This window comes from Eublepharis macularius, chromosome 12, assembly GCF_028583425.1.
Source record: "Eublepharis macularius isolate TG4126 chromosome 12, MPM_Emac_v1.0, whole genome shotgun sequence".
Classification (NCBI taxonomy): Eukaryota; Metazoa; Chordata; class Lepidosauria; order Squamata; family Eublepharidae; genus Eublepharis; species Eublepharis macularius.
In genome coordinates, this window is record NC_072801.1 from 48677972 (window position 1) to 48694779 (window position 16808).

Genomic DNA, 16808 nt, shown 5'->3' on the forward strand with positions numbered 1-16808 from the left:
TACAAATTTGAGCTACTTTCCAGACAAGCACACTTCAAAGTCCAGTAGACTTTTATTAGAATACAAGGTTTTGCGTGTCACAGCTCACTACTTCAGATATAAAAGGGCAGGGAGGAGTTGAAGCCAAGAGAATTCAGTCATTCAAGTGTAAATTTTGCATGGGGAGAAGAAGGCTAAGTGTGAATCCGGTCATAAACCTGCAAAATCTGCCTGAAAAAAATATTAGCAGTAACAAAAATATTAGCAGGGAGAGAGGTAAGATTGGAATATGCAAATTTCAGGAAGTTCCAGGGAGAAGCAGGGGCCTTGGTTGACTTTGAAGCTAAGTTTTGTGAAAGGAGATGAAGGTTGTATAATTCTCTCTCAAGCACCCGATTCTGTTGAACAACAACTATGAGGATTGCTTCAGTTGTCAGGACATCTTCCTGCAAGGAAAAACAAGGGACTGGAAGACATGCAGCTAAAGGGCAGCAGTATCCAGTGCTAATTTCATAATGAAATACTGGTGAAGGAGGTTTATCATCTGACACTACTTGCCACCACATAGACTTAGCCAATAAAGATGGATCCTAAATGCGTGGTGGTGGTGGTGGTGGTGGAGGAGGAAATGAATTATTTTGGGCTACGATATAACTAGCATGATGTGAATGCAAGTCTGCTTGATTTAGTGAAAAGAAAATGGGTCAGATCTCTGGCTTGGCGAAAAGTGGTGTTTGAACAATTAAATTGGTTTGATCCATAGCCAAGAACCAGATGCAACTTTTTGGTAAAAGCATTGCACACTATGAAAAAAAATCTGCCACTGTTTTAAAGCAACCGACACAAGGTAGAAACCAAAGGAAAGGAAGCAACACCATGATTTACTTACATTCCGCCAGGCGTATAAAAAGGGGTGTATAAAATCTTAACCCTCCCTGTGAAGGCTGTCCACCATCCTGTTTTAAATGTGTTGTTTTTAATGTATATGATTTTTTAAATTGTATTTTTAATATGTTATCTGCCTTGAGCCCGCTGGCTGGGAGGGTGGAATAGAAGTCTGACATAAATAAATATATACGTTTAGTGACTATTGTGTATATTTGTGCAGACTCAATAGTTAATTCATCGTAAAACATACAAAGCCATACAAAGGCCACCGGTCCAATAAAAGAACAGGCAAATAGCCACTTCAAGAGCATAACATACAAATATACGCAGGAGTTGCTAAACTTCCGTATTTTTTAGTAAGTGAATCACGGAGTTGTTTCCTACTGTTCAAGCAGGCAAGACTGGTCCCAGTCAACGTGACTGGGGCGGGGGAGATTCCCTTTTTGATCTGAAGCTATTTCTCCCCATTGTTGGGAGGCGAAACACGTCCATCTGTGGTGCCCTGAGGCACGTTGGTCTATTGCTGCCCGCGCGCGAGTCGGACCGTGGCGGCAGCGAACGCGGCACACGGAGCCACGCGCCTGAAACGGCTCATAGCTGCGCGATTCTTCAAGGTGTCGCAATAAGCGCTCGCAACACAAGCACCATAGAGTTAAAACGTTTTCGAATTCAACATTCCACAGCGCAGCATGGAGGAAATCGCTTCACGCTGCCTTGCCACTTCAAGAGCAGCCCCCACTTCAGCCCCCACTGCCCCGCAAAGGGCCACTGTCCGTCGGCTACCGGAAGTGGTGGCGTGGCTTCACAGCACTCCCTTTGTTGAAGCCTCTTTGGTTCGCAGAGCCGAAGCTTCCCCCAACCAGGACGCGGCCGGAAAGGGCCGAGGGCCTTCCCCCCCTTTTCCCTCCCGAGGAGCGGCTTGGCCGAGAGGAGCCGAGCGCTTCCAGAGAGGGAGCGCGGGTGGGCGGAGCTTGAGCGGCGTGAAAGAGGGAGACGGAAGTTGCCGACGGTCTTCCGGGAAGGGCCGAAGGGGGCTGTCCGTTGCCGTCCGACCCGCTTCTAGGCAGACGCCCCGCAGGAGGAGAAGCGGTGGCGCTCTGAGGCGGGGCGGCCCGGTTGCTGGTCCCGCTCGGCTCTCTCGCCTCCCCTCCCTCCCCTGCCCCGTCCCTCTCCTCTTCCCTCGCCCACCCAACCCACCTCGCCAAGCCAGGCTAGGCCGCGGCAATCCCTCCCGAGCCCCGGCTGGGTTGGGCCGGGCCGGGCCGCACCGCGGTCGGAAGGCAGGCGGGAGAGAGGCCGGGGCCTGAAGGGAAAGGAAGGTGGACGGAGCCTGCCTGCCTGCCAGGATGATCAAGCTTTTCTCGCTGAAGCAGCAGAAGAAGGAGGAGGAATCGGCCGGCGGCACCAAAGGCTCCAGCAAGAAAGCCTCCGCCGCGCAGCTCCGCATCCAGAAAGGTTGGGGAGGGGAGGGGAGACGGGGGAAAGAAAGAGGTGGGGGGGGGGAGGCCTCCCTCTGCCCTCAGGTGGGGAAGTGCTTCTCCCCTCCCCCCTGTTCCTCTCATGCTGAATTTCAAATTTTAAGAGGTTTGGGGCTTGGTGCTGCCCGCTTTCTTCGCCTGCTTTTCTTCTGTCGTGCTAAGGTCGGTGCATATGACACAGTCTCTCCATTTGCGCCCACAGAGGATGACTGGCACAAGGTGATGGTCGTCTTCGTTTTTGAGTTCAGTGGCACCTTAGAGAGCAAAAAGATTTCCAAGATTTCCAGCTTTCGAGAGTCAAACCTCCCTTCTTCACATACCAAGAAGGGAACTTTGACTCTCAAAAGCTCATACCCTAGAAATTTTGTGTGTCTGCCATTGGACTCGAGTCCTGATCTAATGCAAACCAACACAGCTGCCTACCTGAAACCTTATTTTTGCAGCAGTCTGATGAGGTAGAGAATGACTGGCTCATGGTCTTCCTGTCTTCTCCATTTTACCTTTGCAACAGCTCTGTGAGGCTTTTTAGAGCATGGCTGCTTTCAGCTTTTTCTCTCATTTTATCCCAACGACCTGTGAGGCAGGTTAACTTGAGACAAAATGAAAGATGCAAGCGCCTTTCTTCACTGCTCTGCCCTCATAATAACTCTGTGAGGTAAGAAATTGCTGCTCCTTCCCTCTTGGAAATGGAAATGGATTTCCTTTGAAGGAACTGTGTGTGGTGGAATGCACCCCATGGTTTCAAAGTCTTCCTCCTCCTCTTTGAAAGAATGGTAGAGTAGGGATTTGAATACAGATTTTCACATTTTTAGTCTGATGTTCTAACTACTGAGTACTGGGCTCCACCTGGAGACTATTCTCACATTTTATATATATGTAAAAGGGTGAATGTGACTGAATGGATTAAGTAAAGGTACTCTTAGGTATGCTAGGCTTAAGGCATTCCCATGTGCTTAAGAACTGGGTGGGGACAAGAATTCAGATCTTCCCATTTAATGGTAATGCTGCATCTGCTATAGCACATTGGTTCTCAAAGGGGTACATGCAGTGTGTTCCTTAATAGCTTACTTTCTTCTCCAGGTTCCTCTGTAGCACATGCTGAGGTTTTCCATTTTTATCCTTATGACAACTTTGAGGTAATTCAGGCTGTGAGAGACAGCTTACATGCCTGTTGTAAGCAGTTCAGTACAGTTGAGCGGGGATTTAAACTCAAGTCTTCCTGACAAGTGTTCAGCAGTGTATCCTCTACAGCTCTCTGGTTCTCAAAACAAGCCCATTTTCTCCAGAGAGAGGAAGAGACAAGGAAAATAGATTTTCTGACTTTAGTGCTGCAAGATGCCAAATCTTACATTTCCTAGTCTCTTATTTTCTGCATAGTATTTTTGATATTTTGGAAGGACTCCTTATTTTTCTGTTTTGTGGCCATACTACTGTTGACCCTCTGCCATCTGTTTTCCAATGGTTTTTGTTGAATAGATGCTGATTTTCAGTAAATTACAATACCAGACAGGTCACTGGGGTGGGATTGGTTTTGGGTGTGATATAGGCTTCCTTTCCCGTCACCTGGATCATTGATCCTCCATTCCTCTGCAAAGTGACCAGTTCTTCAATTTTTTCCTTCTAGATATCAATGAACTGAATTTGCCGAAAACATGTGATATAGACTTTTCAGACCAGGATGATCTCCTCAACTTCAAGTTAGTTATCTGCCCTGATGAGGTGAGTGATTGACAGCAAAAGAACCTGGCTGGCATGTTGGGACTTGCTGTTCTATATGTGACTGCAGAAGACCTAGGTGGGACGGGTCAAGGAACTTGATCCCATAATGGTTTGGCTCTGTGATGGGAATATAGCAGGGAAGCCTAGTGAATTGGCTGGCAAGTGATAAGACTATCCACTATCTTTGGATATCTCTCCTGATCCTGATGAAAAAAAAGACAGATTGGCAGGCTGTGGCCAGAGCTGGTTGATTCTCTCCCATCCCATGATTCTCTCCGTGTGCCCAGTTCCTTGTAGAACTTCCAGCTTCTGAGACATTCTGCTTCTTAAAAATGTTTCTAGTTCCTTAGGTCTATGGTGGCATTTGAAGTGATTTGTACAATGAGTTGGAAAGTCTGCAGTCAGATGCTTTGTCCTGTCTGATACCTTGGACTCCTGTCTTGTTTGCAGTCATTATGCTGTCTTTTGCTTCCCTTTATCCATTTTCTGTTTGCTGCACCCTTAAATGCCATTGTCTACATATTGATGTCTTTTCCTGCTGATCTTTTGCTTCGGGGGCTGGAACATTAAGCCTTCCTGAAAACTCAGCTATTCAGTAGTGTTGCCACGTGTTTGCATTTTGACTTTAATTCCTTGTTTTGGGGTGAACAATCTACCTTCCTCTCTTATTTGGAATACAAATGTCCTTGATCATAGAGCCTATGATGATGGTGTTTGTTCCTGAATCATAATCATTAGGTGTTACTGTGCAGCCTAAACATTGAAGAGATTTGTAGCCATGACTGTGGTTGTGTTAGCATCGGAAAGGGATAAGGAGGACTTCCACTGGTATATGTACAGGGATTATGTTTGGGTCAGTCCTGACGTCCTGGTCATAAATGAGTAATATTGATAATAGATAAAAACTGTGGTTCTCAACCTTCCATATTTTATGTCCACCAGTTTTGCTGTTAAAGAACCTGGGCGCCACCGTGATAGAAATAAAAAGCCCACTTTTTTCAAGAAGGACGTTTATATGTTTACAGATGGTTCTGTTATATTTATCATTTGGGGTAAATTTAAAGGACATTACAAATTGCAGTTGCATTGTTTGGAGTGAATCTTAATGCTGTGTTTTTAAAACAAAAAAATCTTCTTAGTGGCTGAAAATTGTAATAATAAAAAAGGGATAATTAAAAAATCGTTGTAGTATTGGGGTTGAGGAAGAGTGAATTCTTAGGAATTGTAATGAGAACTGTGTCTCACCTAGATGATTTCTGTGTCCCATCAGTTGAGAACCACTGGATTAAAGTATCCCTGTATTTTACTATCTCAGTCCACTGCAACATGGAGACTCATGCAGTTTGGCTAAGTCAGTGTATCCACAGTTCACTATTCTGTTGTAGCCATTAGTATGTCCTTAACGCAGAGCTTTCCCAGGCTGTACCACGTGTAACTCACACTTCCAGTCATTTTCTTGTGGTTCTGTCTTATTGAGAGCTGTGGTTGACCTGTCCATGGGCATGCTGAAATTGATGTTCTACACTGTGCCAGGCATCTAATTCTACCCTGGGTTGGGGAACTGATGGCATAATCTGGACTACAAAACCATGAACGTGGTGCTTAGCATTGGGATGGATTCAAATAACGGGCATGATTGTGGCAATTACCACTTGATAATTTCAGTACAGGAAGCCTTTGGAATCTGTGGCTTGATTCTCAGCGTACTGTGGCTTTCCAAATATTTTTACTGTGCCCCCCTGTGGTGAGATGACAGATGAGCATGTAAGGGTGATACGTGAACCATATCTCATGAAGTGTACATTCAAGGTTAATGTGGAAGTTACAGGGAGAATTTTCTCTACACCAGAACATGGACCTGGGAATCCCCCATTCTCTATTGCCTTCTTTAATATATTGAAAATGCTGGAAACAACAGGTTAGCTAGGATGGTATAATAAGGAGTGAGCTTCAGTGTCTGGTGTGGGCCAAGTTGCTCATATGAACTTAGAAACCCACTGAGAAGTTGTTTGTATTTTCAGACAAAAGGTTTCTCAACATATATGACTGCTAAAATGTATCCAGCTGCTAGAAAATGCAGAAGTTTCTTCTCTAAGCAGAATGTCTGCTTCTCCCATGATTTCAACTTTTAAAAAGTCTGCATTTTCATTTCAGTCTTTCCCAATCTATGACGCAAATTACAGCAAGTGGTTAGAGGGGGGGACTACTCAGTGGGTTGGATCCAGACTAAATTTTCCAGTAGCAGAATGAAACTTTCCTGCCTGTGCCCTCTCACTACTGATCTCCACAAAATGCTGCTCCTGGGGGATAGGGGACCCTATAGAATGACATGTGGGGATCTGCAGTGGTAAGGGGGAAACCAGTGGAAATGCCAGTTTAGTCTAGATCCAATCTGCTGGTTGAAATTTTGTGCTTTATGCAAGGCAGGGCTACTAATGCAGAATTTGCCACTTTGCAGCCTATGCTCAAATTTGATGCTCTGGTTAAGGGACTGGGGAAGTCTCACTGCAGAATTCTAAATTCTCCTCTACTCCATAGCTAATACTTACAGGAGCTTTTGTTCCTTTTTTCAGTGGAGTTCTAAAGTTGCTTAGATTTTTTTCAACTTTTGCTTTATAGGGCTTCTATAAAGGCGGGAAGTTTGTTTTCAGTTTTAAGGTAAGTAATCCCTGTTTGCTTGATATTGGCTCTAGGGTGGTTCATATTGGTTTCGGTACATACTCAATATGACCTATTATCGGTTGCTGTCATGTGGTATATTTTGCTCACCCTGTTTTGTGCTGACTAAAAATAAGTAGATAGCTAGATAGTCTCCACTGTTTAAATAAGCTGATTTATGTCCTGGAGTGGCTTGCATGTGTGAATGGTAGGGAGAGTTATGGGGTTGGTTCACTCAGAATATAACAAAATCCAGACAGGTAGTCATGTTAGTTGGTTTAGCAAAACCAAGAGTTTTATGGCACTTTAAAGATGGATTTCATGTGCAAGGTCCCAGATTTGGTCTCTGGCATCTCCAATTAAAAGGGTCTGGTAGTAGGTGATGTGAAAGACTTCTGCCTGAGACCCTGCTGAGCCACTACCAGTGTGAGTGGACAGTACTGACTTTGATAGACCAATCATCTGGTTGAGTACAAGGCAGTTTCCTGTGTTCATGCAATAGATCCAGAGGAGTTAGCCGTGTTAGTCTGTAGTAGCAAAATCAAAAAGAGTCCAGTAGCACCTTTAAGACTAACCAGTGTTCTGTAGTGGTTAAGAGTGTTGGGCTAAGATATGGGAGATGCCTAGTTCGAAACCCTATTCTACCATAGAAACTTGCTGAGTGACCTTGGGTCAGTCATTTTCAACCTAACCTACATGACAGGGTTGTGAGGATAAAATGGAGGAGTGGAGAATGATGTAAGTCACTTTTGGGTCCCCTTTGGAGAGAGAAGTTGGGCATAATGAAGTAAATATTGGTAATAATTGGAGCACACCTGCTATTTTCAGTCACCAGCATCTGGATTTCATAATGATTAACAATGGCCGCTTCCATGACCTGGAAGACTTCTTGAGAAGTATTTGCTGAGATGTTTTGAGTTCCTGGCATGGCATATGAATAGAGATGCCAGGCAGCCATCAGCACATGTACAGAGCATGAAACAGCCTTAAGTACTGCTTTGATTGTTTCTGAGTCACTGAGGAAGGAAAAACAGCATGTTAGGTAATCTTAATGAGGAAATTAGAGGGGGATATGGGAAAAATGATCTAAGTATAAAAGGGACTTGGGGGTAAAGAAGTTTTGGTGGGGATCTTGAGAAGGTTGACATCTGTGTCTTTTTGTCTCAAATCTCAATTGCAGGTGGGACAAGGCTACCCACATGACCCACCCAAGGTGAAGTGCGAGACCATGGTGTATCACCCCAACATAGATCTAGAAGGCAATGTCTGCCTAAATATCCTCAGGTACTGAGAAGGATCATTTATCCTCCACACTATCATATCTTTGCAGCCCTTTATTGCTGCCTCTCAGATGAGCGCCTCAGCTTGGATGGCTGTGTATTAGTTTTGCTTTTCAGCTGGAACACTACTCTGACACTCCTTGGGAGATTCACCTGGTGGGAGTCTCTAACCAGTGTCAGAAATGGGATCTCAGTTGATTTGTGGTTGGTAATGCAGTTACAAAATGAGCCTCTAGTTGATCTCCTTCAGTTTTTAAAAGCTGTTTGTCAACATTCTCAGGCAAAATTCCCTGATGATTGCGTGCTTTTTTGGCAGAATGCCCAGAGAAGCGGCTCTACAACTTTGTCCTTCTAGAATGTTGTCACCTGCACATTAGTAAACAGTGTCCCCAAAGTACAGCTACGTAACGTTTAAAGGTTTTTTTCCTTTAAACAAAAAGCTCTGTGGTATAAAATTGCCCCAGAAAAATCTACCAATTCTTGCATTTTGGATTGTCCTCCTTCCCCTCAAACAGGTTAGTTTTTTACCTTAGCTAGTATTCATGTATTGGGTTTTTAAAAAAATCCCCTAAGTGTTTTTTCCAACAAACACTAATCTGGGGAAACAGTGTTCAGTGCTCTGGAGAGATATGGTCCTTTCCTCTTTTTGCAGAAAGTTAACTTCCTAATATTCCATAGAACTGATTTGAAGTGGGGGATGGGAAAGAAATCTAAATAAAGGGTTGGATCCCAAAAGCTTTTCTCCTGGTGAAAAAGGGAGGGGGTGATTGTTTTTGATAACCGAAAAAGGATATGTTGGGAATCATGAGACTTGCATGAGAAAAACCCATGCGGGAAGGGGGCTGTCAGAAGGAGAAGAATTGGACAGGATTTTGTGGATCCCCTAGCTGAATCCAGCCTGTTCATTTCACCTCATGTATACGTGTGTATCAGGGCTTTATTTGTTTAAAATAGGCCCTGGAAGTTGTAAAACATACTGACTTTGGCCACCAGATTTTTTTCTGTGGGATATTTTCCTACTCTTAAGTTACATTGGAGTTTGGCTTGGGGTGCTGCGTACGCCCCCGATACAGCCGGGGTATGAGTTTTCACATCATTGCCCTAGAGCTGCCCGGGCCCTTTGTCAAATGACTGGTTCTTTCTGTGTTCGGTGCTGCACTGCTGTTTACAGTACTCTGACCCTCAGTCGTGTCCAATGCATGGCTTTGGTGCTATTTCTTCTCTGAGTTGAATCGCCTTCCTCACCTTCTTCTTTTCACAGAGAGGACTGGAAGCCTGTACTAACAATAAACTCTATAATTTATGGCCTGCAGTATCTCTTCTTGGTGAGTAGATGTGGAAATGGAAGCCCAGGAGTAGGGGGCACAGGGGGAGCATCATCTTCCAGAAATCTGCATCTCTGTCTGCCTGTACACAAATTGAGCATGGTGTGTGTATAAAAATAGGGAGGACAGAATAGAAGGTAGGAAGAGACACAGGCCCCACCATGCTGTGTGGGCATTTGTGTGAGACAGGGTGTGTTGTCTTGCAAAGACAAGCAGGATAAGTGCATCCTTTTGTGTGGGAAGTGTTTATGCTTGTGTGGGAATATGTGTACAGATGAATACCGTGCCTGTGTGCCAGCCTGTAAGAAAATCTCAGCGAGGGGAATTGCCTTTTGTGCAATGCACTTTGTCATCATCTACAGAGCCCAAGACAATTAGAAGGCAGATTCTCTGGCCCTCTTGTTTTGGCCCAGTTTGGCTCTCATATTTCCCGTTATGTGTGTTTAACTGACCACATTGCCACTTTTTCATGTTTCATCCAGTCTGTGTTTTGGAACTTGAAATGGGGGAAGGGATAATTTTTCAAAATAAGATAAAAATGTGAGGAAGCTTGCACCCAGAAATGCTTGGCACACTTCATCTTTCTTCTGTAGTATTTTTTTATTTTTGAGGGTTGTTATTGTCCATATTTCCTGCAGTGTTTATGTTCACCTCCCAACTGAGGATGAGTGGGTGCTGTGGGGTAAACAGGTGGACTTATGTTTCGTGTCAGTTACAGTAAAGAAGGCTCAAATGTTTGTCTTTTGGGGCAGCGAGTTTTTTGTGTCACGTGCCGTCAAGTTGCTTCCAACTTAGGGCAACCCAGTGAATGAAAGACCTCCAACCTTGCTCAGTCCTGACAATCTAGTGGATGTGGCTTCCTTTATTTAGTCCGGCTGTCTCATTTTGAGTCTTCCTCTTTTCCAGCCCCCCCCCCCCGCCCCCCAATTTCCCGCTCTTTAGTCATAGGACAAGAAACATTACATACAACATCTCAAGTGTATACAACAACATCTGATTGGAGAAATTAAACCGGTTGGACTTTTTGATCAGGATTGCATGTATCTTTGAATTATTTATTGGATATTTATTGAATTATTGATATTTATTATGAATTATTTATCAGCACTTTAGCACTTTGTATTATGCACCGAACTTTATAAAAATTACAAAAAAAACTTTATAAAAATTTACAAAATTTACATATAACTATTTCTGTAGACCTTCGAGGTTTTTCTTTGTTTGTTAGAACAGCATCCTATCCCCTTCCAAGTAACTCGGGGTGACAACCATTCTCCCCCTCATTGTATGATCACAACAACCTTGTGATGTGGGATAAGCTGGGAGAGTCTAAGGCAAACATCATATCAAATTGCGTGCTAGAGCCCACGTGTCAGTGGACTTGAGTCTGACCGTCTTAATCTCTGCACTATGCCAGTGTTGTGGGACCACTATATTGTAGCTCAAAATGTGAATGATTCTTTCTTTTTCAAGGCTCTACTGCTGTTTCTTGGTCCATGTCAGTTCTTGCTGGCTGGCCTCTTCTGAGATACACTGGGAGCCTTGGGAAGGGACAGAGAAGTAGGGTGAACATGGGTCTTGGCTGTTGCTCAGAACAGGTATAGCACTGTAGTAGCCTTTTTGTCCAAATATGGCATGATATTTTCTTCTCATAGAAGGGCATTGAGGTGATTCAGTGTATCAGAAAAGGGACCTTGGGCTTTTCTGCGTGGAATGGCCAGAGAGATTCTACGTAACCTGAGTAGTCTCAGTCTCTCTTCCCCAGATAGCGAGTTTCCAGACCTGAGTGACGACACAAGGGGAAAATCTGAACCCAAGAGGACTCTTGTTTTTGGTATTGCTGGCTGCAGGCAGTGCAGACTTGAGCTGGTGCTGAACTAATGTTCTGGCAGCTATTTTTTTTGCTAAGTTATGCTAAAGTGTGGAAAGATGGGACTAAGTTAAAAGTATTGATTTGCTTTGAATTTCTGTAAGCTGCTTGGATCAATTTTTTTGAGAGGGAGAGGTGGTAAAGGAATGATCTAAATAAGCGCAGTGTCCAGGTGGCTCACAAACCAAAAAAGGGCTTAGTTCTGGGTGTTTTGTTCTCCAGAGTCCCAGTCCCAGTCCTGATGTGGCTCATCTTCCTTTGTTCCTATTGTAGTTCTTTCAGAGCATGCTCAATTCTGTGCGAAGTCTGTGTTGCAAAAGAAAAAAAAATAAGCATTTGTATAGCAATTTTTAGTTCTTCACATACTGTCTTGGTATCCTGACTGATATAGGGTAGTAGTATGATGAATCCCATATTGCAGTTGTGGGAAGCTAAGGCAGGCTTGCCCCTGGTTCATAGCATGGTCTCTACTCCTTTACTATGCCCATGATTTTTGAGGAATGAATATAGATGTATTGTCGAAGGCTTTCACGGCCGGAGAACGATGGTTGTTGTGGGTTTTCCGGGCTGTATTGCCGTGGTCTTGGCATTGTAGTTCCTGACGTTTCGCTACACCTCTGAAGATGCCAGCCACAGCTGCTGGCGAAACGTCAGGAACTACAATGCCAAGACCACGGCAATACAGCCCGGAAAACCCACAACAACCAACAATGAATATAGAATTTAGATTTTTTGCTGAAGATTTTAGTAATCTTTGTGCAACGCTCTGTTTTTATTGGACTAATGGAGAAATCTTGTGCTTGAGCAGCGGAGAAGTACAGCAAAACAGGAGTTTTCAAGTCCTCTTTAAGTTTGCGGTAGTGCCAGAGAGGAGCTGGGGCAGAGAAGGGTCAGGATTCAGTGTGTAAGGAACACTGCTCTGCGCAAGACAGCCTACTTGAATGGCATATTTGCTTGTATTTGTTTATTCTAAGGGTAAAGTAAATGGAGTACCAGCCACAGAAAGGTCCTGTTTGGTTCTTCTCAAACTTTATTAGGTGGTTCCAGTACATGATGAACCATCTTTCAGCAGCTGTAAACACTAGAGGGTAGTCATTTCCTTCCTCACATACTCTCATATTGCAGAATTCTGTGACAAATAATAAATTCTGTCCTTGTACAATACAATCAGTAGTGGAGAATGTGAATTTTAGTACACAGGGCAATGTATACTGGGTGAGAATGAGGGGTTTTTCAGAGGGAGAGGGAGGTTGAGCAGATGGGAACAGGACAGGAATAACGGTGTCAGCATTTAATAGTTTCTCTCTTTCTCTCCCCAGGAGCCAAACCCTGAAGACCCCCTGAACAAAGAGGCTGCTGAAGTCCTCCAGAACAACAGACGCCTGTTTGAGCAGAACGTCCAGCGCTCTATGCGGGGCGGCTACATTGGCTCCACTTACTTTGAGCGCTGCCTCAAATAGAACTGACCGGCTCCGGGCACAAACCTGCCCTCCCCTTTCCCCTTCATCTCCCTTCCAGCTTCCCAAGGGACTCTGCCAACACTGCTGCCTTCAGCCACCAAGGGGGCACAGGAGTCAGGAATTGGCAGGGCCCCCTTCCATTCTTCTCCCTCCCCCCCAAACCTGCTCGCCTTCCTACCGCCCATTGCCAGCCTGGGGCCTCAGCAGCTGCTGCCTCACCAAATCTTGTATCTCCCTCTCCGCTCTCCCTGTGTGCTGCTGTGGGGGGTGAGGGGGGTGAGGTTACTGCTGCTTCTGTACCCCACCCAATGGATTGGGGTAGCCACCTGCTCAGTGGGGGTGGGTGGATGTGTGGGGCCCCATGCTGGTGCCCATCTGCCTTTTTTGTGGGGAGGCTGTAGTTTTGCTGCTAAGAACAGAAAGATCCCCCCCTGTGCTCTGGCACCCCCTGCCTGCCATGCAGTGCAACTGCCCTGCTCGATCTGTGGGCCACTTGCCTCTCTTTCCTCCTCCTCTGCTGGCACCAAGGCTTCTGAGCGTAACTATTTATTACATGTGGGGGGAGGCTCTGAAGGGGCTGGTTGAGTCTGGAAGGCAGGGGAGGGGGTGCTCAGCCCCTGCCCCTCTGCTCCCAGTGCTGGGGCTTCGGGGAGGGCTGGGTCAGTCCTGGGAATATTCCTTTTAGAATCAACTCACTTGTGTGTCTGGTTTTTAAGGAAAAAATAAAAAAAACAACCAAACCAACCAGTGCTAATAATAGTAGTAATAATAAGTGTAACCGGGGCAGTGCTGTTTCCTCAGTCCGCCAGGGCCTGCCCAGCAACAATCTTTTGCTGCCTCTCCAGTGACTCCTGCGAGCCCCTGGCCAAAATAAAGCCACTGTACTTTTAGTGTGTTGGGTTATTAAAGGGGAATGTTAGCGCACTCAAATTCAGCCCTTGTCTCCTCTTGTTTTCTGCATCCTTCTCCCCTAGTTGAGGGGGAGGTCGGGGAAAAGCAATGTCTAATATTGATGGGGAAGCCTTTTCATCTCATGATATTCAGCAACGACTTTGTGTATGTGTTACGATGCTCAAGAAGAACCTGAAGCAAATCTTTTGGGCTTAACCCTGGAAGGGTGAGCAGGAGGAATGTGTGCAGGCTGCAGAAACAAAAGACCTTGAGGGGAAAACATCATGGAAGGCTTTCCTAGCAAAGGTGTATAGATTTCCACTTGATTCTGTATAACTCCATGCTCAAAGTGCTGTGCTGTGCAGCTGTGATTTTTTTTTGCCACAATTTTACAGACGCAGACCAACGTTTTCTTGACACTGGTGAATCAGTTCTGCGGCTGAGCAATTTAGCTTTAACTGCATTTGAGTCTGCTTCCATAGGATGATTTTCATTCAGCCACAGATTTCGGCTTGCAGTCTACGGACATTCCCGTCCCCCGCCGCCGCCGAATTTGGAATGGTGTGGTTTTTAGAGAAGTAAGATTATGAGCTCTGCATTTGAAAGGGATCCTTTACTCAACTGTTTATTTGAGGAGGACAAGTATTTGGAACATCTGAACAGAAGCTCTGACTCCCCATCATTAACTGTTATTGTGGAAAAGTGGATTTTAAAGTTTGTGGGGATAGCTTAGTACAAAAACGTAGAAGCACATTTGAAGTTGCAAAACAGCTGATAGAGAAAGAATAGCAGCTCTGCTTATTGCAAGGAAGAGCTGTTAAGACTAGCTCTTTTGTGGATAAGGTGGACTTTTACTTACTTAGTGAACCTAGTTACTCCCCAAAGAGATTATGGTTTTAGGATTTGCTCATGAACCAGACTAGTCTGTTTGGGCTCTGGAAGGGGGGGGGAATGGCTCTGCAAATGTCTTCCCTTTCCTCGTATTCTGTTTTTGCCTGGCTGGCCTGGGATGCTCATGATCTTGCTGCTCAATGTTGATGTGCTTTATCCTTTGGGTACAGTTCTTGCTGACCTTTCTGCTCCCTCTGCTAACTCATGGACAACTGTGACAGCTACAGTGGAAACTCATGTGAGGGTGTGTACATATTTGGCCATATTTCCCTACACCTTTTGTTCTTGCTCTCTAGGCAGGCAATCCCCATTTCATGATTGTCTCCGTTGTGGGACCTAACAAGATGATTTTTTCCCAGCCTATTAATTCTTGCAACGCAATCTCTTCTTAAATGGCTTTTCACTTTAAAAAGTTGCATTTTTCCTGGTGTGACAGATGCTACCCTGCAGATGGTTGGTTCTACGCTCTCTAGATCCTGTGCTGCTACCAGGTGAACTGCTTTAGCTCTTAGGGACATTTTCGATGAGAGGATGATCTTTTGTTTTGTAGGGAGTTTATCCAGTGAGGGAGAAAAAGTTCAGAAGAGGAGGATGCTGGTTTGGCCATGAAAATAGACCTACGTATGTACCTAGAATTTGAAAAATTATTTATGTATATCCTGTGTTACTCCCAACTGGAGATACAAAGCAGCTTACATTTTATCCTTGTAACAACCACCCTATGAAGTTGGTTAGGATAAGAGAAAGAGTTCAGTGACTGGCCCAAAGTCACTTACCAAGCTTACATGGCAGAGTAAGAATTTGAACCTGGGTCTCCTGGATGCTAATCTGACATTCTAACTACTATATCAAGCTGGCTGTTGATTAAAAATAATCACAATCCAGATACACTTAACCTTTTTTAGGCAGGTAACAAAATTCTGATGGCTGTACATAGGCCTTCCAGAAACAATTTTTCTTACGCTTTTCTGCACGTGCAAGGATTTACACACTCCCCAATATCTATTCAATAGGTGCAGAATACCTGCTTTCTTATACACGTAGTAGTTGGTTTTGGAGGCTGTGGGGGGAGAGTTTACAGCCAGCATCCTGAGTGCTACGTTAAGGCACCCAAGAGATCCGTCAGGCAGAGAGAGGATTTGCCTACCATTCCATGAAAAGCACACTCGTTTTTTCGAACCTGCCTCAGACTTGAAAGTGGTTTGGAGGAAGCTGCTGTTAGAGGAATGGAATTACAGAGCACTGAGTCTGTAGTTTGTGTAATAAGGATTTTAGAGCTCCCGGTGGGGGGATACAAGGGGAGGGGGCGCAGTTCAGTGATGGGGCACCTGCTTTGCATGCAGAAGACGCTTCCGCATCTGATGGAAAAGCTTAAGGGTTGCAAGTCGTAGCCTTGATACGGGCACTAGGGCTTGTGACTTTAAGGCGACCTGCTGATGTTTGTGATTGTTATGCTGAGGGTTCATGGCACTAAGGGGGGCTCCCATTTTCATGCAGCACTTCCTCTAAGACCTACATGACTTTCTCATTTTATCGTAACAACTCTAAGGTAGGTCAAGGTGTGGGGAGGCTGTGCCTCATCCAGGGAGCGAAGATCTGAGCTTGGTTCTAGTCTGAGCTGGGGTGCCCGCAGCCGGTTGGATAAATCTTGGCGATTGGGGGGGCGGAGCCTGGGGAAAACATGGATTTCACCGGGTATATAAGGCCATAGAGCCCGCCCTCCAAAGCAGCCATTTTCCTGCAGGGGAGCTGGTAATTCCAGGTTATCTCCAACCACCTGGAGACAACTGTGAGCTCTGACTGCTACAAGCACACTGGTTTGCTGTACTACTACTAATATATGCTCTATCAAGCTACTTGCAACGTATTGCAGCTAGCTTCCAGGCACTGATTTACAATCCCCCCCCCATGATTATCAGGGCTCCTTTTTTCCACCCCTGGTACTATGACGAAGGGAGCTCTTGCTCTCGAAAGCTTATACTCTGGAAATTTTGCCCTTCTACTGCAGACCAACATGGCTACACACCTGAAACTACAATATAAGGGTAATTTCTGTGGTCTGAATTGCTTCCTTGGGTTCGGATAAAGCAAGGAACTTCCCCGCCTCTACGGGCTACAGCAACCTACACGCTACAGCTTTCGCCTATGAGACAAAAGTGTTCACTGAGGTACAGCCGGAACTTCCGGTTGCAATGGACTGGTTCCCGATGGGAGGCGCCGCTCTACTCCAGCCCATGTCTATGATCACTTCTCCAAGGTGATTTTTTAAAGCTTAATTTTAGACCGGAAGTTGCTGGGTTGTGTGCAGGCTCTCTCCACTCCCCTCTATGATACTCCCCCTGAGGGGCCCTCCGCCTATTGGCTCCCTC

The 16808-nt window shown here is 45.2% G+C and overlaps 1 protein-coding gene across 1 annotated transcript; it reads left to right on the forward strand.

Moving 5' to 3' along the window:
• Positions 1 to 1852: 1852 nt before the first annotated feature.
• On the forward strand, positions 1853 to 13591 carry UBE2M (ubiquitin conjugating enzyme E2 M). The gene is made up of 6 exons (XM_054995674.1): positions 1853 to 2322; positions 3970 to 4064; positions 6684 to 6722; positions 7903 to 8006; positions 9264 to 9327; positions 12517 to 13591. Exons 1-6 carry the CDS (start codon positions 2214 to 2216, stop codon positions 12655 to 12657), a joined length of 552 nt encoding a protein of 183 aa, XP_054851649.1. The 5' UTR covers positions 1853 to 2213; the 3' UTR covers positions 12658 to 13591.
• Positions 13592 to 16808: the final 3217 nt, after the last annotated feature.

Excerpts from the sequence above, each read along its gene's own strand:
- UBE2M (XM_054995674.1), top strand. The coding sequence starts at position 2,214 with ATGATCAAGCTTTTCTCGCTGAAGCAGCAGAAGAAGGAGGAGGAATCG. Across the intron at positions 4,065-6,683 it reads TAGTTATCTGCCCTGATGAG|GGCTTCTATAAAGGCGGGAA; the intron begins GTGAGTGATTGA and ends TTTGCTTTATAG. Across the intron at positions 9,328-12,516 it reads GCCTGCAGTATCTCTTCTTG|GAGCCAAACCCTGAAGACCC; the intron begins GTGAGTAGATGT and ends TTCTCTCCCCAG.